The 24,532-nt window shown below is 39.0% G+C and overlaps 1 protein-coding gene across 21 annotated transcripts in view; it reads right to left on the minus strand.

The window, feature by feature from the left end:
- MDGA1 (MAM domain containing glycosylphosphatidylinositol anchor 1) overlaps nucleotides 1–24,532 on the minus strand; it is a 337,350-nt gene that overhangs the window by 234,019 nt on the left and 78,799 nt on the right. For all 21 annotated transcript variants that reach the window (XR_015796952.1, XR_015796953.1, XR_003084348.2 and 18 more), the window contains exons 2-3: nucleotides 8,811–8,950; nucleotides 609–783 (exon numbers count right to left, since the gene is read on the minus strand). Coding sequence is in view for 15 of the 21 variants with exons in the window: in XM_088145366.1 (XP_088001492.1) it covers nucleotides 609–783; nucleotides 8,811–8,950 (315 nt within the window). In the remaining 6 variants the exon portion in view is untranslated. The remainder of the gene's footprint in view (nucleotides 1–608; nucleotides 784–8,810; nucleotides 8,951–24,532) is intronic.

A 24,532-nucleotide genomic window follows, 5' to 3' on the forward strand; every position in this document is an offset into this window, starting at 1 on the left:
AGAGCTCTGCAGATGTTTTGAATTACAATTCTAATAATTCCTGACTACTGGCCATAACACTTGAAGTTGACAGAAGTTGTTAACCCAAAATATTTGGTGAGTATCACTTTGACTTACCCTCTTTTTAACTAGCTAAGGTTCCAACTCTCACTTGATGAATTAATAGTTAGTTAGTTTAAAAGAGGAAGCAGAGGTTGCTGATTTGTGTGGGACTAAGGAGAAAATGCAGGCAGGTAAGACTAAGACTTGCTTTTGCTTTTTCATTTGGTGTTAAACCCAGGTTTATATCTGAAATGAATAAGGAAATCCCATCACCACATGGCTGAGTGAAGATCTTTATCCAGATGGGCTTGATCAAATTGCAGCACACCACTGACTATAGCATGTGCGCCTTCTCTTATATGGCCATGAATGAACTGGCCCTTAGTTAACGAGGGTCCAAGACCAGCACTTTCAGGAAAGGGAGCATGGATATAACAAGGTTTATCCCTTTGCCTCAGAGGTATGAGAATGAGTCTAGGTCAATGCAGAATTTCACTAGCCAGATGATCAAGTAGATACACACAGTAGAACTGTGGGAAGCCTTGGATGGCCACAAAATGACTTACACTGCACATCTACTCGAATGGACTTGATGGCTGGGACCCCAACCCCATTCTCTGCTTTACAGTAATAGCGACCCCCCTGCAGCCTCTGGATCTTCTCAATCAGAAGGGTCTCATTCAACACCGACGTCTCCTGGAATTTGTCCGAGGCGCTGCCAGCAGTTTTGGTCCACCTCACCTAGAGGAGGGGAATGAGAAAAGCAGAGAGAAATAAAGCATAGCTATAGGACACAGGCAAACTTTAAACTGGGCCCCTGGTCTATCAGAAATGCTTTTAGGCTGCTTATCATGCTACGCATCTGCAGGCAATGTATAATATTAATACATTGTGTATAGTGTACCATTTAATATACATACAAAAGAATGAAAAATATATAAATATGCACAATGTGGTAAATGCTAGAGTGAATATCAGTGTCAAGCTTCCTCCAGACTGATACTCAAAACTAGAAGGCTAGCAGGCAGAGATTCAAGGGTACAGCCTTTGATCATCTAGTTTTATTAGATATTTGAATAGCCATAATTAGAGCAGAAAACTAGTAACTGCTAACCATATGCCTCAAGCTATGTAGATAGCAGTCCCAAGATGCCAGCCTGATCTCTCTTTCCCTTGCCTCTGTGTCCTAATGGGCAGAGAGCTGGTTGCTTATCTGTAGGTTCATCTGATGGTTGACATCTATGCATTGTTACTATAACACACCTGTCTGGTCCCAGGATTTTTGCATCTGACTTCAGCCCTTCTGTCCCTCACAAAAAGTTTTCAGCATGCACCTGAATTAACATAAGATTGGCACATGTCCTATGTCTCAAATCAGTTTCCTGCACAATCTGAATCAGTCTTGTGGCTTCATGCTTGGATTTTAAAAAAGAAAATACTGCTCCAAATATGATCTTACTTTCAAGGATCTGTTCACCAATAAAGAACACTCTTTTGAAAATCTAGAGATTCCAAAGATATTAGCAGTAACTCCTGCTATTTTGCTTTTGGTTAGCAATCACTGTATGCTTCCAAAGCCATGTTTGCATAGCTGCGTCAAGGCTAATTGGGATTGTTACATTTCTGAACAGAGTAAGTTTCAGTCAATTCATTTTCATTTCTCTACCTCTCTGTAGACACTGAGAATCCTGAAATGGTTAGCTTTCAGAAGTATGAGATGCAGATCCACTATGTGCTTCCTTCCTCTTAATTAATCTTCCCAGAACATTTGTTTATGTCTGTCTGAATCCAATAATTTCATTTTGTTATTTATTTTATTATCTAAGTGCTCTGTGCAGTGAATGGATGACTTGCAGAGTTGAAAAAGGTAAGGTAGTAGGAATGGATTGTGAAAATGTCAGAATTTGCAGAAATGACAAAACTGACCTGTTTGGTTGGAGAAAAAAACAACAAAAACTTCTTTGAAAGACTGAAAACCTTATATGGACTTTTTCCTGAAAGTAGAAAGAAATGAAATGATGATTTATGGATTTGAAGATTAAGAAGACATGGATTAAATGAGGGCTGAAGGGACTTGCATAACATCTAAAGGGAAGGAGGGATAGTAAGATTGTGATTATCTGTTGAAAAGAAGGTCGGAAGTCACTTATATATTTCTTAACTTTAATTTCTTTTTTATTTTTTGCACGTTTTTGTTTCTTTTCTTTTTAATTTGTCTTTTATTTATGAGAAAAATCTTAATAAATATACTTTTTTAAAAAAAGAAAAAGGTAAGGCAGTGAAATATATTGAGGAAAGGAACAGCACACACTGCAATCATTCAAGATTCTCTAATTTACAGAGGGGTCTGCTTTGGCATCCCAGATGCATAAACACAGGTGGGCAGGCAGAAAGAAATGGGTTATTGGGGCAGAAAGAAAGAAAATGAAGAAGGGGGCGGGGGGGGGGACAAATCCTGATATGGAAAAGCTATGATATTCAGATTGTTGGCTAGGCCAGAAACAATATGCTGCTTCCATTTTTCATTAGAGCAGATGGCAAAGTGGTTAGAAAGCTGGCAGATGCAATGGAAAAGTAGAAATGGGAGCAACAGACTGGTGAGCAAAGGGCATGAGGAAAGCTGGCAAATCATCATCTAATGGTATCTCTACCCAGGGTGGAATTCTAATTCCAGAAGAGGACAGGCAGGCCACCGCTATCAGTCACCACTGTCAATCTGCCATAATCTGAACTAGCGCTAGAATCAGAAATATGTGTAGAGAGAATATCTTGAGCACTTGGTCCCATTCACATTCTGTGTATCAAATTACAGAATAAATGAGTATCACATACAGATTGGGAGTATGCAACTGTTCTGAGGCAGTGGTCCGAAGCTTTCTTCCCCCCGCAAAAAAGATCCAAAGGTATGGCCAGTGACGTATTCAGATCACCTGAATGAGCAAAGCCTTAATTTTCAGCCCAGCTGTTAAGGCGAAAGACAGAATGAGTATGTTAGGCTTGCCTTTTAACCCTCCCAATAAAAAAGGGTCCCACAAAAAGATCCCAACAGGATTTGGGAAATAGGAAAGGGCTGCTGGAGAACCTCATGCAGATGTAGCAGATGATAAAAAATACTATTACGTGAACTCTCCAGAAGCATCTAGTGGCCACTGTGAGAAACAAAAAAACTAAACCAGGTCTTGGGCTGATCCAGCAGGGCTATTCTTATGAGCTACAGCTTGCCTAATGCTTCTATTATATTTGCCTTTAAAAAATCACAATCAAGATTACAAGGAGCCTGGAGAACAAGCCCTGGACTGTTCTGCAGGGTTGTCAGAGATCAGTTACTCTGCCCCATGGTTGCAAATGTTCACAATACTGGCTTATGGTGAAGGCATGGCCAAAGCCTCTGTCTTTCAGCCTGGGCTCTGCTTTTTGAAAAATATACATAAAGACTGGTAATCTCAGGATTATGGCTTTGAAATGCCAGGTTATGCCTCCTTGTTAGTACATGGGCTGTTCCTTCTAGGTGAATAGTGTTTATGTTGACAGGCTGCAGTTCTCTAGATTTCCTGGCAGGAAATTCTCTGTATCCAAAGTGGAAGCTACTGGAAATTGAATCTGGAATCTTCTAGACTTCTGGGGAAGCAATGGCAGACTGAAGACAACTCTGCAAAGAGCGGAGCCAATGACCACAGTGGAAAGAGGAGCCAGTGAATGGATTGGCTCCTTGAAACTCCTCTGCAGATTAAATAGCAATCTTCAGTGAGTTTTAGAGCTCTGGGAGCCGGGGGGTGGGTGGGAATCATCTTGCCTAAGCTGTGGTTCGGCACCTTCAAAAGGACACTGGGCTTGCCCACTTCCTCTCTTAATCACCTTAGGAAATTGCCTGTTATTGATCTTTTTGGATGTTAAGAATCTTCAGAAGGGCAAGTTTCATTACACCAGGAGAGTTTCCTTCTATCCTTGATGAAAGAAGTTTCATGTAAGTTTAAGGATTAAAAAGAATTACTTTTGAAAAACAGGAAAAGGGGGACTAGAATGTTGATTCTGGAAAGTTAAGGGGCCAGATGGACATGAAAGAGTATTTCCTGTGGGTTGTTGGGTTGTTTAAAATTTTATGATAGACAGACAGACAGACAGACAGCTTTTGAAATGAACTGTAAGAAATCCTCCCATGGGAAAGTTTTGTTGATTGGAAAATAAACTTATGATAAGAGGGGACTTGAAGATTGACTAGAGGGAACCAGAGAGAACTAAAGATTATAATTAAAGGAGAAGATACCTATTAATACAATGGATCAATTCTATTTGACTACAGAAGAAATCAAGGATATTTGGGAACAATGTACCCAGAAATTACTCTTAAGATTGCTTGCCCCTATAAAAATGGATTTAACAGAGGCTATAAAAGAGGAACAGATTTTACTGGAGAGACTGAGGCTGATCTGAACGTGGATCTGAAAATGGATTTAAAAATGCCACACTACAAGAATGATATGGAAAAAGATGCCACATTAGATTCACAAATGAAACCGGCAGATGTCTTAATAATTAATTAAAGGGGACATACAAATAAATCAGAAGAGTGACTTGGAAAGCTTTCTTATCTTGGATTTACAAAAGAGATGTGTCAGAAACTAGCAAAGAAGTTTCTGAGAGGAGACAAAGAGAAAATGATAAGAAATCAACTTGTAGGACATTATTTAAAGGGATTAAAGATCAAGCTTTTGAAAAGTAAGAGGAAGGAATATAAACTGGATTTATTCAACCAGGGTTAAAATATATGTGTTGTGGTTTCTGGTAGCTATTAATGGATTTTTTTTTTTTTTGACTAGGACTAAATGACGAGGCTTTAAAGATTTGTTTATAGACAAGATATGGGGAGTGATAAGTTGGAATACAAAATGGATTTATTTAAGGTGAAAATATGTATGTTATTATTTCGGGTAGCTCTTAATGGACTTTTTCTGATTAGGACTGAATGATGAGTTTTTACAATTTGTTTAATGATAAATTAGATATGGGAAGAAGAGTTTTTTTTAATTGAAATATTAGAGAAGGTGTTAAGTTACTAAAGTTGTTTATACTTGTTTGGAGGGAGGGGGGAGTCATTTCTTTATATAACTTTTTTCCTATTTTTTTCCTTTTTTAATTCTTTTTTCTTTTTCTCTGCATCTTTTACTTTTTTCTTTACTTTTTATAGTCTTCTTAGTTTGTATTAGTCTTTTATCTTTGCATTTGTAAGCTTTAATACAAGTTATATAAAAAAAATCTGGAATCTTTTGTAGGCAAAATGCATACTCAGCAGTAAAATCAGGTTTCCCATATGACAAACATTTACATTTTTCTGTATGCATTCCTACTTAGGGCAAGTCTAGCCAGAAGATCCATAGGCTGGCTTCTTCTGTCTAGAAGTAGAGCCAAATAAACAATATCTATATAATCTCTAATTGGTTGCCAGAATCAGTGAAGTTTCAAACCTCATAATTTCATTAGGAAGTAGAGTCCCGGTGCCTCTCCATCCTCACATCCTCTTCCGTTAACTGTGCTTTCTTGCCTTTCATTAGCAAGGTAAGAATTTCACTTCCCAATTAGCAGAACTAATTCCTAAAATACTTACACCTTCATTAAAGAGAAGAGGAAAACCTGTAGCAAAAGGATCCTTTACATTGAAATTGGTCTCCTTAACAATTGCATTAGCTTTAATTCATAATTATCACTGATATTGACCTAAGGTAGAATGCGAGCTGATGCTGGTGAGGTTGCTGAGGGTTCAGGCTTATACATCTTGCATGTAGAAAGGATCCAGTTCTACCACTGACATTGCTAAGCATGAAAAGGAAAGCTTTCAGTTTGAAGGCTTAGGGAGCCATGGCCAGTTGTTATAGATCAGTGTTGTCCAAACTTGGCCACTTTAAGATGAGTGGACTTCAACTCCCAGAATTCCCCAGCCAGCATGGCTGGCTGGGGAATTCTGGGAGTTGGTCCACTCATCTTAAAGTGGCCAAGTTTGGACAATACTGTTATAGATGATACAAAGCTGGATAGACCAGCCCTATGAATAGCAAAAGCAGCATCCTACATTCCATCCACATGGTTCAGTACAATCATAACTATGTCCCCAGCCCTGATAAGCAGGTTTGCTTTTCCCCAGACATGGTTACTGTCAGCCTGAACCAAATCAGCAGCTTTCAAGCAAAAAGCTACCTGTGCAACAGTGTGGTCCACAGATGCTTTAAATTCCTTTGACTACCCTACCCTGCTTGACATGTGAAATGGGCCAGAAACAGCAGGAAAAAAAAATAGAATAAATAATTTTTTATGGAATTCATGCACCACATTTTGGAAGGGTTCAGACTGAGTGGATATAAAAAAGTGAGCTAGTGAAAGAGACAGTAGATGTGGATTTGGGGGCAATTTTCAGTTCAGACTGGAAGTACTTCTCACATGTTCCTCTGTGTGATGAAAGGCACAGTTACTCCCATTTTACAGATGCTAATCTAAGGCTCAAACAGAGCAAATTTGTAAAATTCAGATGAAATGCATGAAGAACAGTTGGGAATTAAATTGTTTTTCAACCTATAAACCTGCAGAGCTGGAAGGCAACAATATTATCACTCTCACGTCCTTTTTGTAATCTTCTCCATGCCCATAGGACTATATGCTGGGTGACCTGGATTTCAGGTTTGGGATGATCAGGTTCAACAACCCCACCTTGCGCTGCTATAGAGTTAATGGCAGCCCATGAGGGATTTGTTTAGCCTTTGTCCTCTCATTAGAAGCCTGAAGCCTCTTAAAGAGCATTCTGTTTGCATGGCTGCTTCCGTTGGTCCTTTAATCTTTCCTCGGCTTTTTTCATTTCAGCTTCATTTATTTAGTTTGACCACATTTTGGAACTTTAATGACTGACTGAGGGAAGAGTTGGGAGGGGATTAAACAAAGGTTAAAAGACAAAACTTTGATTTGGAGAAGCAGGGGGAGAGGGAGCAGAGAGATAACACAAGAGGAGGATGAGAGAGGAGACGGTAATAATTGCTGCCCATTCCCAGTTTGTCTCTATCTGTGTTATTCATTGTTCAAATTTGTTAGTTTAGTCAAATGTTTTTTAAAACTTTAAAACAAATTTCAAAACTCTGCCTCTTTTTGACTAATGCAGAGTAAAGGCAAGAGAACTAGTGCAAGGGAAAATTAAAATAAAAGGGAGACCTAGAAATTGAGAAATATGGATCTATATTCATGCTGTAAATCCAGATGCCATGGGTATAACAGCCATGACACAAGTGAATAGAAATTCTTTATCTGTATGCTAAGTCTTCCTCCTGCATCACATACAGTATGAACAAAAAGACCTTCTGAATCTTTTATTTCTCTGTGCCTTTAAATAATAATATATTTCTAAGCTCTCTGCCTTGATGGCATCTAGCTACGTAACCTTGTCCCCTAAGCAGAACGAGCCATTCTGAAGATACTATACAAGGCTAACCCAAGATATTACAATGTTAGAAAAATGCACGCCATAGAGAAACCATTCAAAGCTGAGATTAGATAGTTTATATCCATTGTATTTGTGGGCAGGAAGCTAGCTCAGCTGACCATGTGGTTGATAATTCTGCCTTCCCCATCATTGTCAGTTCTTCTTGCCATTTGAAGGGGGCGGCCTCATTTTACTTAATAACAGCCCAAGTTCAGACTGTGAAAATATTTTGAAAGAGAGAACCTGGATATCTAAAGTACTTTTTGGGGAATTGTTAAAGCAGCTGCATTTTTCTCCAGGTTTGTATTGTTGCTTTGGAAGCTACTCCCAAAAGTCATCACATGCAAGTGCAGGCACAATTGTTTCACATTTTCCCCAATAACTCTTCATATTTTTCTCTCAGTGAAGCAACATGGCTTGGCACAATACTTCACATGCAAAGACAGCCACGTGCAGCTTCTGAAGCAGCTACACACACCTGGAAAAAAGAACACGGGATTAGTGGAAAGGTAAGAAATCCTTCGGTCTCAGTCTGCAGTAACAGCTGTGTAGTGATCACTCTGGAAAATTAAGAGCACTGAAAACCTGCAAATTAACATGATTGGAGAAGGCTCTGCAAAGTGCTCAGGATTTATACAAAATCCCATACTTTCTAGATGTTTCTCCATCTCCCATTGCCCTAGCTGGTATAACCAATGGCAAGGAATTGTAGAGGTTGTAGGATCAGGTGGTCAACTCATACAAGCCACAATATGCAGATTCCTTCTGTTTTGTGGATGAAGTGCTAAAGTTCTCACTTTGCCAGCATGACGGTGAATCTGACAATATATTTTATTTCATTAGGACACTGGACATTTCTGAGGGCCACATGCACAATGGATATTCTGCCTGGCCAATTCAATCTTGCAGGTTTGGCGCACTCTGGGTTCCTTTGATTAAACAATGTCATCTATCAGGTCCCCAGAAGAGTGTCTTCTCTGTAGCAGCACCTGCCCTCTGGAACTAGATCCCCCCCCCCAAGATCCAGATGGCCCCCACTCTGCTGTTGTTCAGAAGAGTTGTGAAGACCTGGCTCTTCACCCAGGCCTTTGGTGAGGGAGAGTGAGAACCCTCACATCATTGCGCTTGCCTTTATTTTTTAATGTTATTTCTTTGTTTGACTGTTGTGAGGCACCCAGAGTCGAGCAGCATACAAGTTTAATAAATTATAATGATGATGATGATAATGATGAATCTCTGTATTAATATGGAGGGGAATACCTGGGAATATTTGGCAAAAAAGTATTCCTGATAATAATAAGAGAAAGTTTACCTGTGGCCGTGGGTGCCCCGTAACCAAACACTGCAGAACAAGGGTGTCACCTTCTCGGATAGTGTATACTCGTTCACTGATGTTATCTTCCTTTACAACACATGCCTGCCCAGCGTGGATGATTTGGGCCTGGGCAGGAGCTATGGAGAAAAAGAGAGAATTGGAGAAGCAAATATCTGAGGAAGTGCTGTCCATCCACTGCACCTCTGCCATATTCTAGTTGCCCTTGGAGCACCTGACTGCAGATATAAAGAGCACAATCTCAAAGCTACTTCAAAGTAAGCCTTACTGTGCTCAATGAAGCTTACCCTCAGGAAACTACTAGGTAGCTTCCAGTACCACTTAGGTCTTTAGATCATAAAGGCTATGCCATTCTCTAGAATTAGAACAGCTGCTAGAACTACTACCTCTCAAGCTTGAAGTAGTGCAAATTATCATACTGTTACATTTGTATGCATTAAAAAACCCATAGGCATCAAAATATCCATTTCTTGTGCAATTCAAAGCCAATAATCCCCCAAGTTCTGCAAATGCAGAGATTACACTGCAGTTCTGAGCTTGCATCATGTGGGTCAGACTATTGTTTTAGGGGGTTGACTTTGACTAGGAAACTCTCTCAGGATGAGGAGAAAAGAGCTTCTTAGGCAACCATTATCAATCCCATGGCCATAGAGCAAAAAGCAGAGCAAGCAGGGAAACAAAAAGGAGGATAAGTAAAGGTAATACATGTTTTATTCATATACATACGTTTACCTAAAATAATTTTTATTCCACATTTCCACTGATAGAAAAAGAAATAGAACAAAATCATCATTAAAAAAAGAAGAATTGCAGTCAGGACACTCAATTCTTTTTTTAAACAATCGGAAGTCAGCCAAATCTATCTGACTGTCTGTCTGTCTGTCTGTGTCATGAAGAAGAGAGATTGAATCATTCAGACAGCTGGCCCAGGGTAGAAAGTTCAGTAGCCACACAATACTTTTTTTCATTTATCCCCATGAGAAGTTCCTCAGCTTTAGACTGGATCTGCAGGACAGCCTTCCAGAAGAGAGTAGAAACCAGCCCTTAAATATTCTGATCCTATTTAAGGCAAGAGTAGCCCCATATGGTCTTTCAAAAGTGCTGGACTTTTTTAACATGAGACCCAGTCAGCAAAACCAATGGTAAAGGATTATCGAAGTGGTAGTCCAAAATTTGGTAGTCCAAGATACCAGGTTGCCTATACTTGATTTAGAGTGTTAATTTCAGATCAGCTTGCATCCAAGGCAAGACTTTCAGCTGACAAAATGTAATTGTAAATGTAAAGAAGTTTTTTTTTTTCCCCCAAGGGATAAAGTAACAAAAGCACTTACATTCATAATTGTTTATGATATGGATTCTGCATTGCTGGTATAAATCAGATATCATCAAGTAATTATAACAATAATTTAGGAAGATGATTTTTTTAAAAAGTTCTTATCTACATTTAGGGATGGGAAAGATACTTGTTTTACCCACATATCTAATTTGTATTTTCTGAACCAATTGGTAAACTGAAATGGAAAATCCTTTAATGTTTGCAGTTCTCCACATTTTATAATGCTAAAATGTGTATATGGTACATTTAGTTAGGTAGAATTGATTGTATATATATGGGGGGGGGGGAACAGACAAATGAAAATGTGTACCATTTCTGTACCAACTTCTGTATTTTCATGTAGAAATAGGATGAAAATAACGTAATATTGTTAACCTGAGAAACTGAAAGAAACTGGAGCTAACACATCCATCAGTACCTACTTTTCCGAACTGGCATTTTGGCCTTCAGTTCCCACACTCCAAATTGAGGAATTGTGAAAGTTGAAGTCCAAAGTTTCTGGACGGTACTGAATTGGTGGGGCAAATCTACTTCCTATCTACGTTTTATTCTAAATGTCCACTGGCAATTTTTCTTTTCTTAATCTAGCATCTATTTATTTTAGTAACAAATGAATTCAGAATGAAAACAAACATCTTAGGAGAGTCCTATTTCTAAATAAGGAAATAAAGCAAATACAGTCCCACATATCTGAATTGGTTAGAGATTATCAAGAAGCTTAAACTTGTTAAATAAGGTCACATTGACATTAATAATATACGATGAGTTCAGATATTTGGATCATTTCAGATAATTGCAGTCTGGTTAATGGAGCAGATCTCTTATAAACTAGATCAGAAGCTGTGAATAACACCAGGGTACCAGAATACCAACTTAGCCTAATGTATCACCCTGCAAGATCAGAAGGCAGCTCCCTCCCTTCCCCCTACTCTTTACTTAGCCAGTGTCTTGGCCTAACCCCTCTTATTTATTCTGAAGTGCGCTGTCCTGAAGTTGGGCCTTTCCATGCTCCTCAGCTCCGAAAGCCAGGGATGGAATAACTGGGTGACAAACTATTCCTTCCTGAGCATTAATTAATTCATTCAACTCATATCCCACGTTCACATTCATAGAATGGTTACAATAGCTAATAATGTGTGCGTGAGAGAGAGACTGTGTGTAACACTTCAAATTCAAGGCAAAAAATTGCTTTGGGGTACAGATTCAAAGTCAAAAGAGTGCTTTGGAATGCACAGGGGTACAAATGTAACACCTCTCTGAAACTTCTCAAAGCAGCTGTGTTTTCCCTGGGATTATGAGAAGCATGCACAATACACACAGAGATGCACATAACTCTCTTTTTACTGTGTGTATTTGCTTTTCTCCTGATTCCAAGCTGTTCCTCCACAAAGACAGGTCTTATGAGTGCATCAATGACTTAACTGGGAAATATAAGTCAAAGCAGCATCATATCTCTTTTTCAACATATCTCTAGCTCCATATTTACAAGAACTAATGCAACTTGGGATGAAGATCGGGTAAAGGTTATGAAAATTGAAAGATGTGAGTGTTTAAATCTGAGTCACAGTTCTGCAGCAGACTAGATTTATATATAAATCATATAATCATAGAACCATGATGCTTGCTGGGATTTGCTGAAAGACACTACATTCTTGTTTATTCTCATCTTTGCTCTTTGTTCCCACCATTCTCTTGCATCTCAACTAACGGCTGCAGAGCGGAAGAAGACCCTGAGTGATGCCAGCTTTGTTTTACTGCCTGGCTGCTGCCTCCTTTCTCCTAGGAGCAGCAGGGAAGAGTTTAAAATCAGAGGGTGGCAGGGAAGGGGGGATGCCTGCTTGCCCCACCCTTGCTTTTTTCTACCAGTGGCTTCCTTCCTCCCGAAGGCTTTCTTCCACCAGCTCCAGCCATAGATTGGTAGGGGGGAGTAGGGGGGATCAGGTAAGGCCATTATAGCTCAGGACCTCCTTGGGGTCTGTAGTCACTAGTCAGGATGGAAGAGAATGACCGCGTCAATAAATTTTGGGATGTCAAATTCCTGTATCATCTTCACATATAATGTTGCTCCTTCTCTTCTTCCTCTTTTGAGTAAGTTGCATCATTTCATCTTTGCATTTCCCCCATGAATTTCATCCCATCAGGTTTCAGTAATGCCTCCTACATACAGTATTTGCCTTCCTGCATGATGACTTCTAATTCTTCCTGTTTGCACCTGATATTCTGCATCATCTGTATAGAGGAACTGGAATTCTTGGATCAAGTGCCTTGAATGATTCCTTCCTCTATTTATGAGTGTATCCTGCATAATCCTCCAATCCTGTACCAGTACTTGGCATCACATTACTTTCTTGGTGCTCTTTCTCTTCTCCCTCAGGACTCAGTTTAAAACCTTCCAGACCAGGTTTCCAGTTCTTGCGAGGTAGAGCCCATCTCATACCAGAAAACTTCATCTTGGAAAGATGTCCCACTACTGACAAATCCTGTCAAGTCTCACACCAACCAAGCAGAAACCAAGCATGGATTTCAGAAAAAAGACATATTTAGTGCTATTCTGAGGTAAAAGCATAATCTTGAAAATAGTAAAAGTAAATTCCCAAGCAGATTTATAGTAAATTAATTACTGCAGAGTCTTTTTGAAATATTTCCTTCCCACAATTCTCCTATCTTGACTGTATTACCTCTCCTCACCTACGCCGCACTCCTCCCCACTTCCTTCCTGCAACCTCTCCCAAATCCACACAAATACATCTGCACAGTCAACAGTTCACTTCTAGGATTCCTTCTCTTCCTGGGCCACATCCTTCAACAAGAAAGAGCGGAGAAAACACCCCCTGTGACCCCCACCTCCTTCACCTTCCTCCCCAGCACTTACAGTGCCTTCAGGACTGTATCTGGGCACGCCATTTGTCCCCATATGGATGATTAGGAAGGCATACAGTATTTGTCAGTGGGCTTAAAGAGTTTCTTGTCACCACCGGCATTACTTTCCCTCTTTGGGGCAAAGGCCACAATACTTCCCTTTGCAAAATCCAAATAGTCCTCCTCTTTACGCCCTAAGGCTTGTGACAGCTGCTCATTATACATCTGCCGTGGCCCTCCCACCGTTCCTTAAAAAAAGCTTAGTAGGTTTTTCATAGACAAACATCTGAAAATACTCCCGTTTTGCTCAGGTGACAAAATGATGAGATGGGCACTACATTTTAACAATTAGTTAACTTGTTTTAAGAGGTAGAAATGTGATAAAAGGACACAGCAGTTCTCTTGCCTCCTTCTCCCTCCCTGTGCCCCTCTTTTCGACTGACTGGTGATTTACTGTTGTCTTATTCCACAAGTATTATCCAAACAATTATGGATTAATAGATTTTTAGAATGCCTTCCTTCACAACAAATGCACTGGAGATCATCTCAGACCCTCCTTGCCCTGCCTTCAACATCTGCAGACCTCCTGCTGTTTTGCTCATAAGAACCTCAGCTGTCATTAACAAATAAACATGCCCAAGGCACAGCACAAAGCTCTGTAGGCAGAGCGGAGCAGATGGGAGGCCTGCCCTTCCCAGGTGGACAAGGGATTAATGGTTATTAAGCATGCCAGTATTAGGAGGATGAAACATTTATATAAACCTAAAAAGGGGATTTAGAGCTTGTGCAAGGAAGATTGCAAGAAAAAGGAACGAGGACACAAGAGAATAAGCGCCTTTGCCATAACATCCAAGCTTTACTTTCAGTTTCATGACTACATCATTAAATAGCTGTCTGTGGGTACCCCACTGAAGCATATAAGCTCACTACCACCAATGGGGAAAGCATATTATGCAGGACATGATTAACCTATGAAATTAACTACAACAAAACATGTTGATAGTCACTAATTTGGATAGCTTTAAGAAGAGTTTGAATAAAATCATGGAGGACAGTCTAAACTAGGGCTATCGGTCTTGGAGGCCAAGTGTTTCATTAAGGCTGGGGGCAGCATGCTGACAAGGGGGAGTGGGGTACATCTCCATCTCCTGTTCTCAAGCAACCAGGGGGCATCTAGTTGACCACTGTGAGAAATAAAATGTTGGAGTAAGATGGGTCATGTTTTTTTTCTTTCCCGCTAAGAACTTACAAACAATTTATGCGGAGAGTTATTTATGTGCAGCAATTTATTATATGAATCTGGCATTTTTCAATATTTATTAAACATTAAGGTAGGAGTGGGTTCTGTCATGCTAAGCCCTGTTTTATGAATACTACACAACTTACTCACCAAATAAATGTCACCAAGTAAGGTTAATTTAAGGTGAATCATACTTGCAAATTATTAATGTACAACCTGATCTTATCTTTTTCAGTTTTGAACTGTGTGGCTTGATTTGGTCAGATGAATCCATCTGGATTCTTTGTTAAATTGTCTCCACAATTTGTTTGTTTGTAGCAACTGTTTTTACTGACAATATAATTCCAGAAATGGAGCACTATGAAGAGAGCAAAATTGTGTCCATGGACTATCAAAACCTTACAGAAACAGAAAGAAAGAAGCTATGTTGTTTCTATTTACTTTTAACAGAAAACCCCATTCCCAAGAAGCCATTGAATTTGTTCCTACTCTGGAGAAATACTTACCACCCCACATATTTCTTTGTCTAGAATTAGAGTACAAAATATAGACAGTCTATTCTAATATAGTTCTAAAAATCATCACAGCATCTACTTAACATCCATCAAAAAGGCTACAATGAATTTGAATTGTTTATTATGAAAAGTTTTAAAGCGCTTCATGTTTATTTAATATACATTTGCAATACATGTGCCATATTTACCTAAAAGGAAGATGACTCTGAATTTAAGAAGATCTTACCCCTAAAAGAGAGAGATTAGACAGAACAACTTAATCTGCCTACCATATTTTCATCTACTGTAACAGCATTTACACATGAGATTCTGTACCAGTTGGAAACCAGCTCCAGACTTTTGAGTTCTTACAACACTGAGGTTGTTGAGTTTATTTCTGACTCAGTTGTGGCACATCCACTCCATATCCCATATTCCATGTGTCTCAATCACAAGACACTGGAACTCTGCAAGGTAGAGAGACAGCCTGTTTTCCCATTCATGAAAACCCTCCTCTTACTTGCCTCTGAATAACTCCAGGTTTCCTGACAGATTTCAGGGGAACTTTATTAACCATCCCAATTGTAGTTCCTCTAATCAATCAATTTATAATCCCTGTAAAAGACTTGATTTTTACTAGGTTATACAAGCAGCTTTTAGCATGAAACATAATTTTATTTTATTTTTTCAGTCAGTTGCTAATAGTTGTGTACAAAAGCCAATGTTTGGGGGAACTTCTGGAGTGTGTTGGAAAATCACAAAACACAGGTTTCCTGTTCTGGAAGATTTACTTCCAGGAAACTATCAGATCCTACTTGGAGTAGCTTTAGATTGGTACAATGTGAAAGAAAAATGGAATATTGCTAGTGTCCCTGGAATGGTGAGTTTTTACATCTCTTAGCTGCTAGTTAATTTAATAGTTGTTGGAAAAAGCATCTGGTTGCTAAACTCGTCACAACTGCTGCTTTCCACTGGGATTTATACACAGGAGGAATGATGTTTCTATAACCAGGCAAGTTTTCTCCTGATTCCTTCAGCACAAGTTTTGGAAAGAAATTCCCTGCCTGTTTCTTCATGCCATGTCTTCAAAACCAATTTGAGGATTTGTGCCACCTAGAAGTATCCTGACATGAATCTTCCATCTTTAAGATAAATTATTTGGGGGAAAAATACTTTCTTCAATAAACAGTATTTTCTCAGTTATTATTGTTATTTGTATACTAGTGGTTAAGGTAATAGACTACAAACAGGGTCACCCAGGTTCCAGTCTACCCTCAGCCATGGAATCTCCCTGGATGACTTTAGATTAGTTCCTCTTTCTTAGCCCAACCTTACTCTTAGGGTTGTGGTGGTGGTGGGTGAAAAATAGGCTTGTACTTCACTTAGATGTAGCTGCATACTAAAATAAAAATGCTTTAAAAAAAGCCCTGGAAGTTGGCTGCTGTCACTCCACCTACCTCTGAGTTACTGGTTGTATTGGCAGAAAGTCTTTCAGCTAATTCTCCTTCCTATGTGTTTAATCAGAATGATAATTTACATTGGTTTCATCCTGAATCAAATATACACTTTTCAATAAGTAAATTTCCTGAATTCAGGTTTTGCCTAAAAATCTAAGCTATACATAAAATAATCCTCACTACAGATCCCATTTCTCCTCAGACTTTTTAGTACATGCCTCCAATCCTCCCAGTCTTACTCCATCAAATCTCTTTAGCCTTCTAGAAGAAGGTAGGCTCTTGGTAAGTTGCTCGAATGTCTCTGGGAGCAATTTGATGCTGAGGGCTGTTTTTTTCACTCATAAAAACAGGAGCCTGCTGCTCAAGTTAACTTCTAACTGCTCACTGATCTTTTTTAGTTAGTTGTTTTGTTTTTACCATTGCTGTGGTTTCTATTCAAATCCATGTTTCAATTGCGTTCCTCCCTGAGATGGGAGAGTCCCTTTGATTCACTAAAGAATTCATGAAGGGAATGGGAGAGATATGGATAAATCCCCTTTCTTTTCTTTTGCAACTCCCCTGCACCACCTATTATGCTACTCCAAAAAGCCTCGCTAATCCTCTGGAGCCAGCTTCTAGGGCAGCACAGGGGGAAGAGGAATTACCTCTCCTGCTCTGGAGAATCTCCTCCGGATCAAAGCACTTTCTGTCACCAGAGGGCACACAACCGAGTCCAATCCCCTGATGCTTTTGTTCCTCCTCTGAAATATAATCAGAGTAACTCAGTTCTTCAAAAAGAACAATCCTATTATTACTATTACTACTATAGTATTTATACAGCACCTAAAGGTTTCTAAGGACTATATGGACATTTAAAGAGCAAGAGATTATCTCTATAGGTCTGCATTGCCTTATAAGCATGATACAAACTGGGAAAAGTTCCTAAGGTTACATATGAGGACATAACATATGAAGAGTCATAAGTGTCCTTAAAGCATGAAAATCAAAAGGAAAGCAGTCATTATAAAAATAACTCAGCAATAACAGTTGCTTTCAGAAGATCTCCACAAATCCTATCAACAATTATAATGTACCGTGACAATGCCCTGCACATTACCCAAGTTAAACAAAAATGCGAGCCACAGCTAAACACAATAATCACTTAGAGACTGATCTAATTGTGTAAACATACTCAGTCAAATTATTCATATTTAATATAACAATTTATATACAAAGCATTATTTTGTGGAGTTACACCCACACACAGAGCAAGCGTACATCCCCACTACAGGTAAACCATTCATTTAACGACCAAAGTTATGATGATGCTGAAAAAACAACTTACGACTGGTACTCACACTTATGACTGTTGCAGTGTCCCCATGGCGATGTGATCAAGATTTGAGTGCTTGGCAACCAGCATGTATTTATGATGGTTGCAGCATCCTGGTGTCATGTGATTGCCATTTGTGACCTTCCCAGGGAGCTTCCAACAAGCAAAGTCAATGGGGGAAGCCAGATTCACTTAATGACTGTGTGACTCACTTAACAACCACTACAAAAAAGGTTATAAAATTGGGTGCAACTCACTTAACAACCACATTGCTTAGCAATGGAAGTTCTGGTCCCAATTGTGGTTGTAAGCTGAGGACTACCTGTACTTCTTAATTTTTGTTCTGAGACATGAGTGCAGGCAATCCTAAAGAGCTTATGTCCCAGAAGGGAGTGTCCTGGCTTAGGTATCTAAACCCTGGACATATTTCCAATGATCTGCTGCTGTATTTATAGATGTCTACATTGCTTTTATTCATCCTGGAGAAGTCTATCTATGTGGCTGTTAAGAGTCAAAACCAACTTGATGGCATATAATGAATCAACACTACTCTTACATGGCTTCTCTTCTGGTTGGTAGTATAGTTAGTTACATTTTATTTCTTTATTACATCAAGGCATTTAACTGGCTACAGTGGGCCAGATGACATCAGTAGGTATCTCCCACCCCTGAGATTATCAATCATCAGATGGGAAATTATAATGCTCTGTCTCCTCCTGAATGGACAAAGGCTAAGAATTCAGGTAAAGTGGTGGTTTAGGATTTTAAAAAATTACAATTAGGATTTTTAGTTAGATCCAGAAATGAATTTTCAGCCAGTGCAAGTGGAAGAAATAAACAGAAAGAACACACAGGAGTTTCCAATGTAGTTTGGTGGGTAGCTGGAAAAGGGAATCTAAGTATATATGTCAGGCTCAGTCCAAGAACAGCAGATATAAATATAAATTCAGTTTTTTATTGCTTACACCATATAGACAGAACCTTGACAGACTAAATCTATGCTACAGCAACTAGTGGATATACCCTGGGAGATTCTAGGGAGTGGCTATCCTGAACCTCTTATGCTTCCCACGCTCCAGGTCCAGACTGTGTTGTCTTTTGTCTCCCTGCCCTTCCTGAAATGCATCCCCCCCTTCTTGATAACCTTATTCTCTACTGCAATCCACATCACCCCCCCCCCCCCGCTGCCTTCATAGATACATTCCATCACACCAACCTTTGAACCTGAGAAGAAAACAAGACAGAAAAACCTTCTATTGGTGGTGCCTTTTAAAAAAATGAAGATGAATGAAACAGACTCTGCAATTGTGACCTGCACTGCTTTACAATGTCCCTGCATGAAAACAAATAGCCACAGGATTGGAATAAGTGACCATATTTCAGCTGATGAGAGAGGATGGAGATTCATCAGATCAAATAAAGGAGGTGGTACAATAGGAGCTGATAGAGGAAGCAATCCTAAAAGGAAGACAAGCAAAAAAAGAGCTATCCCAGCAAATGAGAGTAACAGTGAGAAGAGATACCTTTAGATGTTGAAACTTAGAAATAAATTTCAGGTCCTTACCAAAAAACAAAACAAAACTAGGCTCTACGTTTTCATGGGGAAAAAAAGAGCTACAAGAGACAGTAGATCCTTGAACAATGGAGGGGAGGTGGCTGCACCCTGGAGTCAAACAGAAAGGTCGTGGTAGTTGCTAATTCATTATTACAGGAATTAAAATGAATCTGAATTGACTGGACCTATCATCACATGAAATGTTCTGTTTGCCAGAAGCAAGGATTAGAGATGTGACAGAACAACATCCACGTCCATTAGCAATTATTTTGGCTTGCTAATTTATTTAGGGACAAATGATACTGTATAAAGAACAGATACCATATCATCATGGACATGAAACATCTTCTGAGAAGGGCAACAAGGACAAACAAGGGCAACAAGGATTTTTGAAGAGAGATTAAATGAATTCTTCAAATTTAACCTTGAGAGGAAAGTCTGAGCCATAATGTGATAGCACTCTTCAAATTCTTGAAAGGATATCACATGGAAGTTCAAGATCTGTTTTTTTTTCTAGAGGCAGGACAAAAAATAATGGATTTGGGAGGGAAGAGGGTGCTGATGAGCTAACAGAACAATTTACCAGCTCTATGTTTTACTGCTATTTTTAAAAACATATTCTATTTTATTTTACTCCATTACTCAACTTTGAGTATTCCTCCTGCCTCCATGAAGATTAGGCAGCCATCCTGAGCCATCTAATCTAATGGATTTAAGTTCAGGAAGGCAGGTTCATTCCTAATGAACATTAGAGAAACCTTAGTAACTAAGAGCAGTTTGATACTCAAACACACTACACAGACAGGTGATGGGCTCTCCTTCACTGGATATATTCAAGTGGTGGCTAGACAGTCAGCTTTCAGGGATGTGTTAATTTGGATTCCTGCACTGAGGAGAGATTGGACTTGACAGTCTAAGGGCTCTTTCAACCTCATGATGCTAACAAAAGCTTTATTTATTTATTTATTTATTTATTTATTTATTTTTCAAATTTGTCACCATCCATCTCAGTGCAGAGTGACTCTGGGCAGTTTACAGTAGAAACAGAATAAACATTGATTAAAATAGATAAATATTAATTAATTAATTAAATATTATTTGTTTATTTATTTATTAAATTTCTCTCCCGCCCATCTCCCCCCAATGGGGGACTCTGGGTGACTCACACAAAACATTAAAACCATAAATATATATAAATACATAAAACATCAGAACTTAAAAAACATTACTAAAAAAGAGGAAAAGGAGAGTCCAAGAAGATGAAATATGCTAAAAAACATTGGCATACTATAGGCAGAACCACCTTTGCTAGTTAGCAAACATTTTATCATCTTTTGGAGCAGCTTATATTTCTTATTTTCAAAAGAGGAGAAAGAAAGAAAGAAAGAAAGAAAGAAAGAAAGAAAGAAAGAAAGAAAGAAAGAGAGAGAGAGAGAGAGAGAGAGACTGAAAAATACTGTTAAGAAAGACCTGAGTTAGAGGTGCAGCTTTTAAGGGGCAATAAAAGCTTTTATCGTCCCAACTATCCCAGTATGTCTCAGCTTCCTGGAAGCTCAGCGTCTCTTGGATATGTTTGGCCCTTACATGTACTTGACCTCTCCATAGAGCTTTCTAATGAGGTCTTTGCTTGATGTATGTATACATTAAAATAACAGGAAACTGAAAGGTATAAAATACCTTTATGCCCAAAGCAAAGTACTCTACATTCCTATTATTACCATAATGTGTGATGTTTATAGGACTTTTGCTACTGAAAGGAATGGGCATGTTCATAAAAAGAAGCATTGGGGAAAGAAGTAGTTTTTCAGCAATATTAAAACCAACACTTTAACTATTTTAAGGTATAATTAAGATTATTTAATTCAACATAATGTCCAAAGTAAATGCAATAGCATGTAACTAATCAGAAAAATGCCTGCCTTTTTTTTTAAAAAAAAAGAGGGGAGGGATTTCAGGATTAAGAGTTAGGAAAGGAGTTAGCATGAAACAAAATCCTTCGTGGAATCCTTGGGGTTCTCTGAGCTTGGTTCTTTTCTTGCAAACGTTTCATTACCCAGCTAGGTAACATCTTCTGTGCTAGAATGGGATGGGGTTTGCTCTCTGTTCATATACTGTGGCATGCCCTGCCAGTGTTGGTGGGGGTGGGGTTTTTGTTTTATTCCTCTGGAAGTTCCTTGATTAGGGTATTTTATTTTACTCCATTACTCAACTTTGACTATTCCTCCTGCCTTCATGAAGATTAGGCAGCCAACTTGAGCCATCCAATCTAATGGCTTTAAGTTCAGGAAGGCAAAATCTTTCAGCTGTTGTGACAAGCAAGAGTCCAGCTATGGGAGGTGGCAGGCAGGACAGAACAAAGGAGGGCCAGAAGGAGCTACAGTCGCCTTGTTTCCCACTTCATTGTGGGATTAAAAGGCAAATATCCAAGCTTGCAAATCCTTAAACCACTACTGAAGACAAATATTTAAAAATAATCCTATATCCCAGGACTGAGAATCAGTGGTCCTCAACATGTGACTGAATTGCAGTTCCCAGTAAAATCCGTCAGAACAGGTAACAGTGAGAGAAGCTGGGAATTGCAATTCAGCAACATTTAAGGAACTCTAAGTTCTTGCTCCTACTGTATGCTAGTAGCAGCCAATGAACTTATTCTCCAGTGGGGATCCCTTTGTTTATTGTTGTCTTTAAATCCTGCCTTTCATTCAGAAGCTGAAGGCGGCATACATACCACTCACTCCTCCTTTTTTCCTCACAACTCCTGTGAGGTTAGTTAGGCTGAGAATGAGTGACTGGCCCAGCGTCACCCAGTGAGCTTCTGAGGGTGGGGTGGATTAGAACCTGTATCTCCCACTCAGAGATGTTAAAAGATCCTTAAAACCCTTTTTTTTTGTTAAAAATAACTCAATGTGCTTTGTTTTTTATGATTAATCCTTCATCAACGAAATACTGAGCACCAACTATACAACTTTTGCAATTTCTCTGTCCACTTACTGATATTATATCTTTGCAGTATTTTTTTTCTGTTTTGCTTGTCTGTTTATTTATATTTTTTTAAAAAAAGAATTAACTATATATAGAAAAGAACCTGGATCTTCTCACTCCTAGTCCAACTCCTTGACCATTACACGATACTGGCTTTCCCATTTGTAGCCTTTGTACACATGAAGGAAACATCAGAAGACCTCTAGAAAGGTGGGTGAAGGGTGGAAAACACCTGACAACAGCATGCTGGTTGATTGTGGAATATTGGCTGTTTGTTTGGACAAAAATGAAAAAGGGAACAGAGTATCCTGGAAGAAGGTTGGTGGAAGATATCCTCCTTCCAGTGTTGCTTCCCAGCAACCAGTATTGAAGATGTGCTTGAACAAAAACACTTTACACTGAAAGAATTTGCTACATGTTCCACTTAATGCTTCTAGAACAAATTGTACTCTTACTTGCAACTTGATCTAGTGTTCATTCTCTTGTAACTAACTAGCAGCCACTTCATTCTGCATGCCAATATTTATCAGTAACCTGTTAAATGATTTCTAATACTTTGGGTGTTAGTCTCAGTATAATTCAATCTCCTGCACAATTTATTTGTTCTAAAGGAAAAAATAAAAACAAGAATCAGTGACCAAATAACAAATGGTACCTGACAATAATCCTAGAGTCAAAGTACACAAGACATACGTTATATTTTAATGTCCAGTGCAGCAGGAAGAGGAATGGGCTAAGCTAGACTGGGATTGTGGTAGAGAAAAAAAGATGATTTGGACTTGATTGGGTCACCAGGTCAAGCTATGGAATGTCCTTAAGAAAATAGGAACCTCAGAACATTTGTCTTCATACAAAACTTACCTACATGCTGAATATATATTGGGGGAGGTTGGATTGGAAGAAAATTAGCTTGTTTTAAAATTGGAGGAAGAAACATCAATATCTTGCAATGTTGATGATATTACTCTGCTAGCTGAAAACCTATGGAAGGAAAAGTTTGACTTTGAAGAAGCAAGATAGAGAATCAACACTTTTGAACTTTAATGTTGGAGACAATTCCTGAGAATATGTGGGCAGCCAAGGAAACAAATCAACCAAGAGTTCTCACTCAATGCACAGATGACCAGGTTCAAAATATCATATTCTGGATACATTGTGCAAAGATCTAGCTCTCCTGAGAAGTCTATAATGCTGGGAAAGGTGGAAGGAAAGAGAGGAAGAGGATGACTGCCAACAAAATGGATGGTGATGGTGCACTGCTGGAAGACTTGAAAAGGGTCATGTTGGTGACAGATAATCCTGGAGAAAGTCTATCTATGTAGTCACTAAAAGTCAACAGTAACTTGATGGCACAAAATCAATCAATCCTGCCAGGAATGAGAACCCTCACCACTCTACAAACATCTTTGTAATCAGAAGAAAGCTCTCATTGATGCTAACAGGAGCTTTCTTCCAATTGCCAAGAGCCACCCACACATGCGCCATGGCTATTTTGAAAGGAAAGACAGCCACACAAACTAATCATATCCGGGACTTGATTTTAAAATATTATCAAATAGCCTGTGAAATCAAAACCACCTAATTTTTATTGCAATAAATGGTTCATTTCATAGCAACACATCTTTTGCTCCCCAGTCTTGCAAAAGTTAGAATTATACATATATACAGGTAGTCCTTGTTTAGCAACCACAATTGGAACCAAGAACTTGGTCATTAACCAAAGCAGTCACTAAATGAAACCATGACTGTGCTTACAATCTTACTTCAGCTTTCCTTTGCTTTACAGACCTGCAAAGGTTGTAAATGAGGACATTGGTCACAAAGTTACTTTTTCATCATCATTGTAACTGTGAACAGTCACTGTTACTAAATGAGGACTACCTGTACACTGTTTGAAAAAGACATCTGTGGAGCTTCTCTCCTCTTCCCTTTTGATTAAGTCAAATAGTCTAGCGTCCACCCACTACTGGTCACATTCTAAAACTACATTCTTCCACATTTATACTACACAATAATCAGTTTTCTCTGATCAGATCAGAAACATATGATGGAAGATATTAATAAAATAGTGAAAATAAAGCAGGGCAGATAAAATACAGTGGTTTGGCTCCTACAAAGAGCCACGGTCAGTAGTAACAAGGAATGAGCATGGGGACTTAATTGGGAAGTCCCAGGACCTGACTCCTTCCCATTGCTATTCAACTTCTGCATGAACCACTAGGGCATCATTTATCAGCCAGGGGTGAGATATCATCAGTATGCCAATGCTTTATTATACATTGCTACCCCAAGCCATGCTGGAGATACTAAGAAATCCTGAGCTGGTGTCTGGAGACTGTGAGGGTCTGGATGGGCCAAAGCAAGCTTAAGCTGAATTCCAGAAGACAAAAATTACTGTTTGTCAAGAGACATCCTGGCTCTGGGCAAGGTCACCCTCCCTTTGTAGGATCAGCTGTAGCTGCATCT

This window comes from Python bivittatus, unplaced genomic scaffold (genome assembly GCF_059951505.1).
Source record: "Python bivittatus isolate LINGU-HERP-01145 unplaced genomic scaffold, Pbiv_v1 ctg000020_np1212, whole genome shotgun sequence".
In the NCBI taxonomy this organism is placed as follows: Eukaryota; Metazoa; Chordata; class Lepidosauria; order Squamata; family Pythonidae; genus Python; species Python bivittatus.